Genomic DNA, 12,001 nt, shown 5'->3' on the forward strand with positions numbered 1-12,001 from the left:
TCCGGGTCTGGGGAGGGAGGCTGTTTCACTCGGTTCCGATTGCCTTTGTGCGCGGAGGAGAGCGCAAGCTTCCTGGGAAGCAGATTGGCTGACTCGAGTTCGCCAGCCGGGCTGAGACGCCTCCGTGGCTGGCCCCGGCTCTTCTCCGGGGCTCCATCCTTTCCTCTGCTTCGAGGCCGCGGAAAGGGGGGGTACCAACAACCGGGATTTTTACACTCCTCGCCTTTATTTTTAAACGGATCCACCATCTGAGGCTGCTGGGTTGCCTTTGGCTCTGGCTTCTATTCTTCGCTGGCTATGAATGTTCTGCCTTGAAGATGGAGACTCTGTGGCTTTTATTCCTGTCGCTGGTCCCGGTGTACATCAGGGGACAAGGGGTCTATGGTAAGAGGCATGGCAGTTTTAGTCTTCGGGGGGGAAATAAAAGGATGAGATTTGCGGGGGGAGGGGGGAAGGAGTGATTGGAGAGCTGGGCTGAATAATCAGATCAAAGTTTTGGGGGTGTTTGTTTTCGGAAAGCACCTGCAGAGGAAGAAAGTAAACGACCGTGGGTAGAATCAAGGATGGGAAGTTCCCGACGCAACCCCATCCAGCTACTTTGTAATAATCTCTCGCCGCGGTGACTTTGCTGCCGTTCCTCTCCTCTAACCCCGACCCTCCTATGATTTAGGAGACCGGAGATGTTATGCTTTAAAAAAAAACAAAAAACCTTGGAAAGCCTCCGTCTGAGCGGCACGAGGGAATAAAGCGGGGGGGGGGGAGACATTTCTGAGCTGCGAGATTCCGTTCGGTGGAAACAAACCAACTTGTTGTTCCTAAACAGAAAAGGCGCCCTTTAAGAGCCGGTGGGCCATCCGTGCGTCTCCAGCCTCTGCTGGGAAGACAAAGCTGGCCGGTCCATCCATCCCTCCCTCCCTCCCTCCCTCTTTCTTTCCTCCCTTCCCTATGTTGGTCCCTTTTTTTGGATCGCCCATTCCCGTTACTAAAACGACCCGTTAACCCTTTCCCCTCTTCCTCCTTTGCCAATATGGGTTTACTTGTCGACACGCGTTTCGTTTCAAAAGAGGGTTGCTACGCCTGAGGAGCTTAGAGGGGGCAAACCGGACCCCCCTTTCAGCTCTTAAGGTACTTTCCGATCTTGGGGTGGGGGAGGAGAAGAAAGAGTCCGACTATGCCTGGAAGAAGGACTCGCTCCCTTTCTGCCGCGAGGCGACGGGAGGTGTGATTCGCGGGGGGGGGGGGACGGGACGGGGACGCGAGCAAGGCGTCCCGCTCCAGTCGTCACTGAGCTCTGGAGAATTTAAAATGAAGCGGGACGGAGAGAGCTCCGCAAAACAGCACAGCGCATGCACGGGCACTTGCTGCTGGGATCTCTCCCCCCCCGCCCCTTTTGCTACTCCCGGGAGTGGAGAGAGGAGCTTGGGGAGCGACGGGAAAAACTGAAGGCTGGCGCTAGACAGGAGCGGGCGCGGTGGAGCATTCCCGCCTGCAGACCGAGCGTTATGGTTGGAGCGATGATTGGAACGAAAGATTAAAAAGGCAATAAGGAATCTTTAGTACGGTAGTTCTCGTTGATCACGCTGTCCCGTCCCCGTCCCCCCCTCACTTTTTCTGCCACTGTTTTAAAAGATCCCCTTTTATCGAGGATTGGGAAGGAGACCCGTTTCCACAGATTTAGTGAACAGGTTGGTATCCCGTTTGCAAAAGGATGCTCGTTCACACACAGGAACAGCCAACTTGGCAGAAACAGCTGACATACTTGTCAGGGGTACCCCTAGAAGAAACACAAGATGATTTATCCCTTGGCAGCATAAAGGCAACGCAGTGTGACAGATGCCAAGAATGGACTAGAGCAGTGTCACTATTCAGCCCCTGTTTTTGCGTAGGGCGAAGACTTCAGCTTCCTAAGGCATAACAACACCTTGCTCTTTTGCACAACAGCCTTGTTTATCCATAGCTGTGAAATCAAGTTCTCCAAACTCCTCTTCCTCTCCATCCCTGCAGGTAGAAACGTTAAGGCTCCTAACCTAAGCCTTATCTAGAACTTAATGGGGATCAACCCTCAGTTCAGCTGGTTTTCCAATGGGTAACCTTTCCATTAAGATTCTAGTCCCTGCAACAGAGCTAAAGCCTTTGTGGTCATTTTAATGATGCAGAAAAGGAAAATAAAAATAAAAGGGAATGAATTATTCTCTCCATTTACTTGGGCTACAATTGTCAATTTCGGTTATTTGCTTTCAATATTGTTTTGTTTTGTCTCTTATTCCATCCCCCAAAGCCTGATAAGAAAAAGGAAGAATAGGGGGGAAAGATTAAAAACCTAGAGGGAAATTACAAGGCATGCCCCAGAGAAGTGAGATGGGGTATGTAATGTCTTGGTTGCAAAAGAAATGTTGTGTGTGCAGGTTTTCACATCCCCATGGGTATTTTATATGCTTCCAGCCAAACTTTTTATTTTTAATTAGCTTGACTGTTGCAGTCCATGCAGAACTAGTGGTCTGGTTTTCTATTCTCAGGCCTCTTCAGGGTCTTTTAAGGCTGCCAATCTTCATACTTGAGTGTATTCTTTCAGACTTATTTCTGACTCTTACTTCTTAATGAACTTAGCCCCCTCTCCTCTTTCTTTTATTTCTAGACTTTTGTTTTTGCATTTCTTCCTATCTGTAGACGTTTAGCATAACAATGCTGGTATATTTCAGACAGAAAAAAAGGGAGGACAGAATGTGCAGAAAAATCAAACAGAAAAAGATGCAGTAAGTTTATTATTTAATCAACAGAGGTTCTTTGCTCCTTCAATTGTCTTCTCTATTTCTCTTTCAATGACTTATGTAGAGAATAACCATTTTAATTTGCAACTATATCTGTAATTGTGGTTCAGATGAGTGGAATCAGTATTCCACAAACTTTCCATGGTCACCCATCTGCAGTTCCTTCTTTTTCCAAAGCAGTTTTTAGCCCTGCTAATTATTTTAGTTTCTGAAGAGGGAGCTATTAATGTTTTGTGCAATGTTGAACTACAGCTTTTTGCTCTGGAAGAAAAATCTAATCAAGAATTGCAGAGTCCTTGCCCTTTCCTACTCCCTCCATTAAATTTGAGCTTTAGCTGTAGTTTTCAGCTGAATGTGATATGAGAGTTTGGTGTTCTTAGTGGGTGACCCTTGTGACCCTGGAAATTTTGTGAACTGTTATGCATCAGCATATTCTCCCACCTAGGCATTACATTTTATACCATAATGGTTATCAAGAAGGCTAAGAAAGGGTCCTTGTACACCTTGTCATGAAAGTTGTAAATATAATCTAATGTCAGATTAAATCACATTAAACTAGATGATTTGCCTATTGTGGACTTTTATAAAAGGCGGCTACCACGTTTAATCAGAATGGATGGAACAAATTAGATTTGTGCTAAGAGAAGCACTTGGACCACAGGCTGAGAAGAACCTGAAAAAGCTAGCTATATAAACTGATCTCTGACATGATGACCGAACAAGGTCTGATTCTTTTAATAATCTTCCTTTCCTTTGTTAGACAATTCCATCCATCCATCCATCTTTACCAAAACGCCAAACCTAAACTGGCTACCAAATAATTTTCACACATACCCACGCACTACAGCTGTGAAAGAACCTGTCTCTGACTATTCTTGTCTTCCATGACCAAGTTCACACGTGCATATGAAGTAGCTCATCACTCATGTTAACAGATCTCTTGCGTAATTTCATTCCTCTTCTTTTTTTCAGCATGGACTGCTTCATACTCTGTGGAGGTCACAGAATGCTGTTTTATGTGCAAAGAAGGTTACCACTGTAACCCTGAAGAAAAGTTAAACAAAATCCCTTCTTCACTACAAAACAAACTGTTCTGCCTGAATGACTTGCCATCTAATAGGGCTCCCATAGGAAGAGATTTAAAGTGGCAAATAAATCAGGGCTGGCTTTTCTATTGAACAGTGTGTTGCAGTTTTGCTAGGCGCCTGGATTTGGGTATTGTGAATGAGCAATAAATCTAATGTATCTTTTACTGTGTTTTTACTCTCAGGAAAGGAAGCCCTGTTTGGCTTACTTGCCCCAAAAACGTGGGCTGACCTTAGGTATTCCACAACTTAATTGCAGTGGGCACAATTTGATATTCTGCAGTAGGCCGCAAGATTTTGTCAGCCCGCCTTGGCGGGTTACAGTTTTGATAAAAATGACTCCTGGGAGAGAAACAAATGAGTAAAAAAAAACCATTTTAAAATGTTTTTAAAGGCTGGGATTGGCTCAGAGCTCTGTGATTCTGGGTGGACTGGAGGGCTACACTTCTTGATCAGGAGGTGTCTGAATTGTACTGGATGTTTATGCCAGTAATGGTTATCTGCCGAAACTAGATTGTATTGTGTTAGCGAAACAATACATTAATGTCAACTCTAATTATTTATTAGAACAGTGGGAATTATCTTTGGAAACTTCCCTCGTATTACACTTGTCCATATGCATAAAGCAATAGATTGTTCAACCGTGGAAAATATCTCTGTAGCAAAATATCCTAAGCATCAGCTGAATTATATGTACATATATTTTTTTTAAAAAACAAGGAAATTAAAATACCTATTTAAATTTAAACACGGGTTGAAATAGGTATTGGAGATAAATGGAAAGAAAGGGGATTTGGGAGAAAGGAAATATTTGATCAAGATTGCAGATATATTTTATCTTGGAATTAATATGAAGTATATATGTATATAGGAGGGGAGAAATGGTATTTTAAAGCTCACGGAATAAATCATGAGGAGAGGGTTGTTCTATTTGGAATTATAGAGGCTGGACTGCTGTTTTATTTACCTCAGAAGGAGGATTTAACAAGCTTTGATGTTTTGGTGTTTTATTGCTAACATGGATCTGCTGACAGCTCAACTTTCTCTTAGTGCACTGAGGAAAAGGCTCAGCGACTTGCAGTTCCCCATCATTGTCCTCATGCAAAAGGCAAATCTTCAAGGAAACTTCCAGGGGAAAAAAGAAGAAGCAGCCAAAGGGAGGAGCTTCAAAGGAACACATTTGGCTGCCTTATTCGTGAACAGTCAAACAGAAATCTTACAGGGGAAGGCTGTAGTTATCGTAGACTTTGGAAAGCAGACAGAATATGCACAGCAGGAGCTATTCTTCACTGATGACAAGAGAGAGAAAAGAGCGGGAAAAATTGGGCTTAGTGAATGAATCCCCACTTTCTAAGATTATGGAGTCGGTACTGTATTTTTGAACTTGGCAAGGTGTATCGTGAAAGACTCTTATTTTAACGTCCTGGGAGAAAGTTGCTTTCTTTTTAACCACAGTGGGTTATCATGCCATTCTACTGAAGAGTCCTCTGTTCCTTCAAGTTTTATCTTCGCACTGATAGGGCTGGGGTGTCGATCTTTTGCCAAGCTTCATTGTGATACTTTCAGCAGCTTGATGTGCAGGTGTTAATAGATGTTAAACATTCGCTAGGGCAAAGTATTAATTGGTAACTCCAGTAAATTGAACTGATGCTGGAGGGCAAGTCACGTTTGTCTCTAGTAGGGAATTCTTTAAAACCTCTTCTGTCCTAAAGACCACTCTACTTTTCTTTACTGAAGAAATGTGTTTTCTATTGATTTAGCCATCCTTCCCTTTAAAGCAACTTTCATAGATCTTGCTTCTTGTTGTTCTCATGAAAATTGCCTAGCTTGGAGAGATCCCAATGGACTCGACATCTGTTAAATAATATTCCTTATTAATAAATTATTTTTCTTTGTCCTGTGTTCCGTCAGCTTTCCTTGCCTATTTGATAATGACTATGCAACTTCTAGAGACACCAGTCTTATCTTAGAACAGTAAAATTCCTAAGTGAGTTTTGTTACTCCATAACTGTTTTTCCAGTTTCCCCCCGACCTCTCGCCACAAGCCCATGTCATTGTTATGGCCCTTTCACTCACAGAAATCCATCTTTGTAACTTTTCCTTTTTGTTTCTGGCGGAATTGTTTTGTCCTTTCTGTGGACCAAAATGCCTAACATCCAATGTGGATTCTAGTTTTTCTGCTGGTGCTGCACAGGAGTAATGTTGCCTGCCTGCCTGCCTGATGCTTCTCTTCAATGTGATTGTCCTTGCTCTTTTTAAGGCCTCAAGCCAGCATTTAGACCATTTCATACAACCCCAAACAACCCACAGAGCCATTTTAGTATGCAGGACTGGGAACCTGACATTATCCACCTGACAGGTTGTTTGCAACTTACTGGTAGGAGTCAAAATATTTCACTAGAGGTGTCATCAGAAACCACTATCTTATGCTAATTTTTGTAGGAACATGAAGACAGATGTTGAATAATTTGACATGAGCAACATAGCTTAGAAAATTATCACCATGTCAGGTTTTTGTCAGATTTTTGAGGAAATCCATATTCTAGACAACTTGAAAAGACAGAGTGAGTGAAGGTGTGGCAACTGCCTGATAAATGTGTGTGTGTGTGTGTGTGCGCGCGCGCGCGCGAGTTGGGGGAAGAGTATGTAAAAGAAAGAAAGAAAACAGTATTGAAAAAACTCCTTTTAATGCATTTGCATTTTGCAGTCAGCAGCATTAGCAATTCAAAAAGTGTTCTTTTCTAAGTAGTTGTCTATAACTTTATTTTTATTTATTTATTTATTATTTTATTTATTTATTAATTAGACTTCTATACCGCTTAATAGGGCTTTTAGCCCTCTCTAAGCAGTTTACAAATTTTTTAGCAAATTGAGTCAGCAACTTGCCCCCACAGTCTGGGTCCTCATTTCACCCACCTCGGAAGGATGGAAGGCTGAGTCGACCTTGAGCCGGTGAAATTTGAACCACTGAACTGCAGATCACAGTCAGCTGAAGTGGCCTGCAGTACTGCACCCTAACCACTGTGCCACCTCGGCTCTTCTCCAGATGGAGTTTCTGTTTGTTTAGACAAGTGGAGATTGCTGAAAGAATGGAGCAGTTGCTTTAGGATTGTAATCCAAAGTGAACAAACCCAGTTTTCCAGAGGAGGGGAGGGAGTGGTCACCTCTGGGTATTCTCAAAGTCTGATTGGTCCAAAGACTGAGAGCAAGGTCTTAAATACTGGTGCCTTCCAATCCTGGCCCAGTTTCTCTCAGTCTTTCTTGGTCCAAGTACTGTTGAGAATTTCCATAGGTAGGCTTAATTTTATTGAGATCTGCTTTTCTATTTGGCTTAATTGGGCACTTTAAAAGTTTTACTAAATTCTAAATTGTGCAGCTGCGGCCCCAAGGGACAGTTCTCTGCCTCGGGCAGTTGGGGAGGGCCCTGTAGGGCGTTTTAGCCTCCCCCCTGCAGACCCGGAGCCTCAGCCCTATCCCCAGGATTGCGGGAGTGCCAGCTCCCATTTTCAGCTGCTAACGGAGCAGCTCTCCCTGTATGGAACGGTGGTGGCAGCAGCTTCGGCGCCATATGGAGCACTCAAGCTGCCTGCGGAGCAGCTGATCGCTCCGGGTAGCTGCCGCTCCGCTGATATTTGCCTGGCTGTGAAGGAGGACAAGCTGGTGTGGTGGCTTTCCCCGGCCATTCAGCGGGGTTGCTACTTCTGGGACCCAGACAGGGTGACTGTTACCACAGACGCGAGTCTGTTCGGGGGGGGCCCTGGTGGGTTCTCGGATGGCTCCGGGCAGGTGGATAGCCTTGGATCTCCACCACAACATAAATTGGCTGGAGCTGAAGGCGGCACACCTGGCTCTGCATCACTTTCAGTCCTCGGTGGAGGGGCGTCACATGCTCCTCCTGATGGACAATGTGGCCACCAAGGCCCACATCAATCGTCAAGGGGGGACCCACTCGCGGGCCCTCTGGCTGGAGGCTCTGCGGCTAGGCACCTGGGCGGAGAGGCACTGTTGTCTTTCGTGTCGGAACACTTCTCCGGGTTCTCCAATGTCCAGGCGGATTGGCTGAGTCTGGACAATGGCGAGTGGCAGCTCCACCCGTCGCTGTTTCGGAGGATCTGTCAGAGGTTCAGGACTCCTCTGGTGGATCTGTTTGCCTCGCCCACGAACTCCCAACTTCCTCGGTTTTTCATCCATTTCCAGTCCAGGTCAGCGGAGGGCACGGACGCCCTCAGGAGCTGGTGGCTCTCGGGCCTTCTTTATGCATTCTCTCCCATTCCCCTCATCCCGGGGACCGTCAGGAAGGTGGTGGCGAAGAGGGCCCTGGTCATAGTGGTGACCCCTTATTGGCCCAGGAGGCTCTGGTTCGCAGACCTAGTCCAGCTGTCGCCCTCCCGTGGAAGATTCCACAGGGGGAGGTGGTCTTGCTGCAGGGGGCTCTGATTCACCCGGAGCCCCAGTGGCTCCATCTGACCGCTTGGCTCTTGAATGGCGGCTTCTAAGGGGGGCTAATCTGTCCTCTGGGGTCATTTGTACCATCGAGGAATCTCGGCGTCCGTCGATAAACCGCATTTACAATTCCACCTGGGCGGCCTTTATCTGATGGTGCTCTCCTCTGGGCATTTCTCAAGATAAGGCCACTATTCCTAATGTCTTGGACTTCCTCCAGAAGGGCCTTGAAAGCGGGCTTTCACAGAATATGGTTCTTGTCACTGAAGGTGGCTTTCCTGGTGGCGGTTACCTCCACCCGCCGTATTTCTGAACTGGGTGCCCTGTCTTCCAGGGATGACGTTTGCCATTTAGGGTGGTGCTTCGTCTTGATCCTACCTTCATCCCAAAGGTGAATATTCCCTTTCATAGGGCTCAGGAGATCGTCCTGCCCGACTTTTGCCTGGGTCTGTCCAATGATAGGGAGCGGCTCTGGCATTGGTTGGATGTCCGCCACACTCTGTGGATCTACCTCTGGCGGACCAAGGGGGTCCATAGGTCGGAGGCCTTGTTTGTCCAGCCGGGGACACTGGGTTCTAGGGTGTCCTCGGCCACCATCGGCCGTTGGCTGCGTCAGTCCATTGCGGAAGCTTACGGGGCTTCGGGTTGTCTGGTACCCTCGGGAATCACGGCCCATTCTACCAGGAGTGCAGTGACCACGGCAGCGTGGGCCACAACAGCCCCGTTTGAGGACATCTGTTGTGCGGCCACTTGGGCTTCTCCGATGCCTTTCATCCGACATTATCGTCTGGATGCCTTCGCATCTGCGGATGCGTCGTTTGGTCGGAGGGTCTTACAGAGGGTGGTGGCTGATGCTCCCCTTGGGTCCTAGTGGTTTCTTGTTCTCCCTCCCTGGGACTATAGCTTGGGTATGTCCCACAGGTGACCACTCCCTCCCCTCCTCTGGAAAAAGAACGTTGATCTTACCTGAACGTTTCTTTTAAGAGGAGGGGAGGGAGTGGTCACGACCCGCCCTGGGTTGTGTTCCGTTGGGGCCAAGGGGAGGGGCCGGGTGGTCCTGGGGGTTTGGTTGGTTTTTTTATTGTTGTTGTTTCAGTTGTACCGTTCGATTTCGAGAAACTGGGCCAGGATTGGAAGGCACCAGTATTTAAGGCTTTGCTCTCAGTCTTTGGACCAATCAGGCTTTGAGAATACCCACAGGTGACCACTCCCTCCCCTCCTCTTAAAAGAGATGTTCAGGTAAGACCAACGTTCTTTTTCACTGTAAGGTATCCCAACAGTACTTCACCTATAACCTTCACCTTGCCATTTCAGTTCACTTTTAGGTCTCTATGTATTTGCTTTGAATTGTCTGCATTACTTGCATGCCTAATCTAAAGGTCCACGCAATTCTGTTTGTAAAACAAGGACAAGGACTCCTAATTATCTAGAGGCAGCTAGTTGCCATTTCAGCCTTTAATTTCTTGATTATATTGATAAATTGCCTTTAGGAATTGTGCACCAGAAAGATTGATTTGTAAAAAGGAGTCCCAAGAAAGCCTTTTGCTACATATCAGGTTTGTAACAACAACACCCTTCCCCTCATGCCCATTACAAGATGAGAACCAAGTTAGGTGTTCTAACAGGCTTATTCCTGCTTGTGTTTTTTGTAACTTTTTGGGCTGTGGACCAGCGTCTAGTTTTACTCTCTGATAATACATATGTTCAGAAACAAGATAAAGGTAAAGGTTCCCCTCACACATACAGTATGTGCTAGTCGTTCCTGACTCTAAGGGTGGTGCTCATCTCTGTTTCAAAGCCAAAGAACCAGCATTGTCCAAAGACGTCTCTCTGGTCATTTGGTCGGCATGACTAAATGCTGAAGGCGCCCAGAACTCTGTTACCTTCCCACCAAAGGTGGTTCCTATTTTTTCTACTTCTATTTTTTGCATGCTTTCAAGCTGCTAGGTTTTCAGAAGCTGGGACAAGTAATGGGAGCTCACTCCGTTATGCGGTGCTAGGGATTCGAACCACCAAACTGCCAACCTTTCTGATCTACAAGCTCGGCGTCTTAGCCATTGAGCCACCATGTCCCTCATTTATGTTCAGGCATAAAATACCCTATCAATGCATAGATTCCATACACAGTAAGCTCCTAATGCATTCCCTTTACGTTGCCATCCATACACACTGGAACTAAAACTTCTGGATTCTTAGGCGGCTGACTGAGGATCCCCAAAGCTGCATTTCTTCAGAAGATGTCAAGGGGGTGCGACAGATGACATCCCATTGCATTGTACAGGTAGTCCTTGACTTACCACAGTTCATTTAGTGAACGTTCAAATGAGACCATTTTTCACAGTTATGGTCATTTTTCACAGTTATGACCTTTCCAGCATCCCCATGATCATGTGATCAAAATTGAGATGCTTGGCAACTGGATACCATTGTTGTGCCTCAAGGTCACGTGATCACCTTTTGCAACTTTCTGACAAGCAAAGTCAATGGGGAAGCCAGATTCACTTAACAACCAGGTTACTCTCTTATCAACTGCAGTGATTCACTTAACAACTGTGGCAAGCAAAATCATAAAATGGGGCAAAACTCATTTAACTGATGTCTCAACAACAGAAATTTGGAGCTGAATTGTGGTTGTACGTCGGGGACCACCTGCATTTCTCTTAAGATGAATAAATGTATTGATCATCACAATTGGAGATAATTTAGTATTGAGTTTGTGCCCTGCGTAACTAGATAGAAGAAGATAAGTGGTTGTGAAATAAAATGCTTTCAAGCAATTATTTGTAGTATAATAATTTAAAGAAATGACATTTCTACAGAATTGGCTAGAATTATAATGTGGAAATAAGAATAAATAAACATAAAATCAAACATTAATTTAGGCTGATGGTACGGCTTGGTCTCTGGTGAGCAGTTTGAGGAGCAAAGAACTTTATTAACTAGTGAGAGAAGAAGATCAAAATGAAATAATATTGTATGTGTTTGTATGTGTTAGATGTGACCTTTTGGAATCAGTGTGTTATCATTTCTAAAACATCCAGAAATAAATGTCAGCTATGGAAGAATGGAAGCTGTTTTTATGAGTTGGATTCTAAGCAATCACTGTATTTGAAACTTGGAAAGAAATTTTCTTGGGTTGCTGCCAGGACAAAGCAGCTTGTTTTGACAAATCAAAGCTAAGTTTAAGCATGGTATAAGGATTGGTTGTAAATCCAAACGTGGCTTAATTTTTTCAGTCTTTCCGCAGCTGTGGAGGTCTTCTAGGCTTAAGAGGAATATCTTAAGCCTAGAAGACAGGATTGTTGGGTCTGAAAAGCTAGGTGGGTTTCCACCGTAGTAAATGGCATATTGTGATAATTGAAAATAGCACTATAATATGAAAGTAATTACAGAGACATGTTTCTGTACAGCTCTAGGGTTCCAGTTCAGATATCTTTCTTAGATTATCATCCCCTTCAGTCATAAAACATTGGTTTCTTATCAGTTTGGATCCTTCATCCACTCATATTTAACTGGCAAAAGATCCCTGCACATTTAGTTCTGTGAGATCTGGAAGGGGAAAGAGAGCAATGAATCGTTAAGGGAGGAGAAAAGATAACAATTTTCCTGAAAATATAGAAAGCATGAGGGGTAACTCAAACTAATGCTGGCTTGCTTTTGTTTGATATTAACATGGGGCAGAGAGAAACTCTGACAGACTTTCAG

At 45.1% G+C, this 12,001-nt stretch overlaps 1 protein-coding gene across 2 annotated transcripts in view; it reads left to right on the forward strand.

Annotated features, from left to right (window-relative positions):
* The first annotated feature begins 227 nt into the window (after positions 1-227).
* Positions 228-12,001, forward strand: part of MDGA1 (MAM domain containing glycosylphosphatidylinositol anchor 1) — a 318,790-nt gene continuing 307,016 nt past the window's right edge. Inside the window, exon 1 of one of the 2 annotated variants that reach the window (XM_087717920.1) lies at positions 228-384. In XM_087717920.1, coding sequence (XP_087574046.1) covers positions 318-384 — 67 coding nt within the window. In that variant the 5' untranslated portion in view covers positions 228-317. The remainder of the gene's footprint in view (positions 385-12,001) is intronic. The other variant, XM_087717918.1, reaches the window with a different exon arrangement.

This window comes from Thamnophis sirtalis, unplaced genomic scaffold (assembly GCF_051295495.1).
Source record: "Thamnophis sirtalis isolate CommonGarterSnake01/CBP01778 unplaced genomic scaffold, rThaSir2_p1.2 scaffold_6, whole genome shotgun sequence".
In the NCBI taxonomy this organism is placed as follows: domain Eukaryota; kingdom Metazoa; phylum Chordata; class Lepidosauria; order Squamata; family Natricidae; genus Thamnophis; species Thamnophis sirtalis.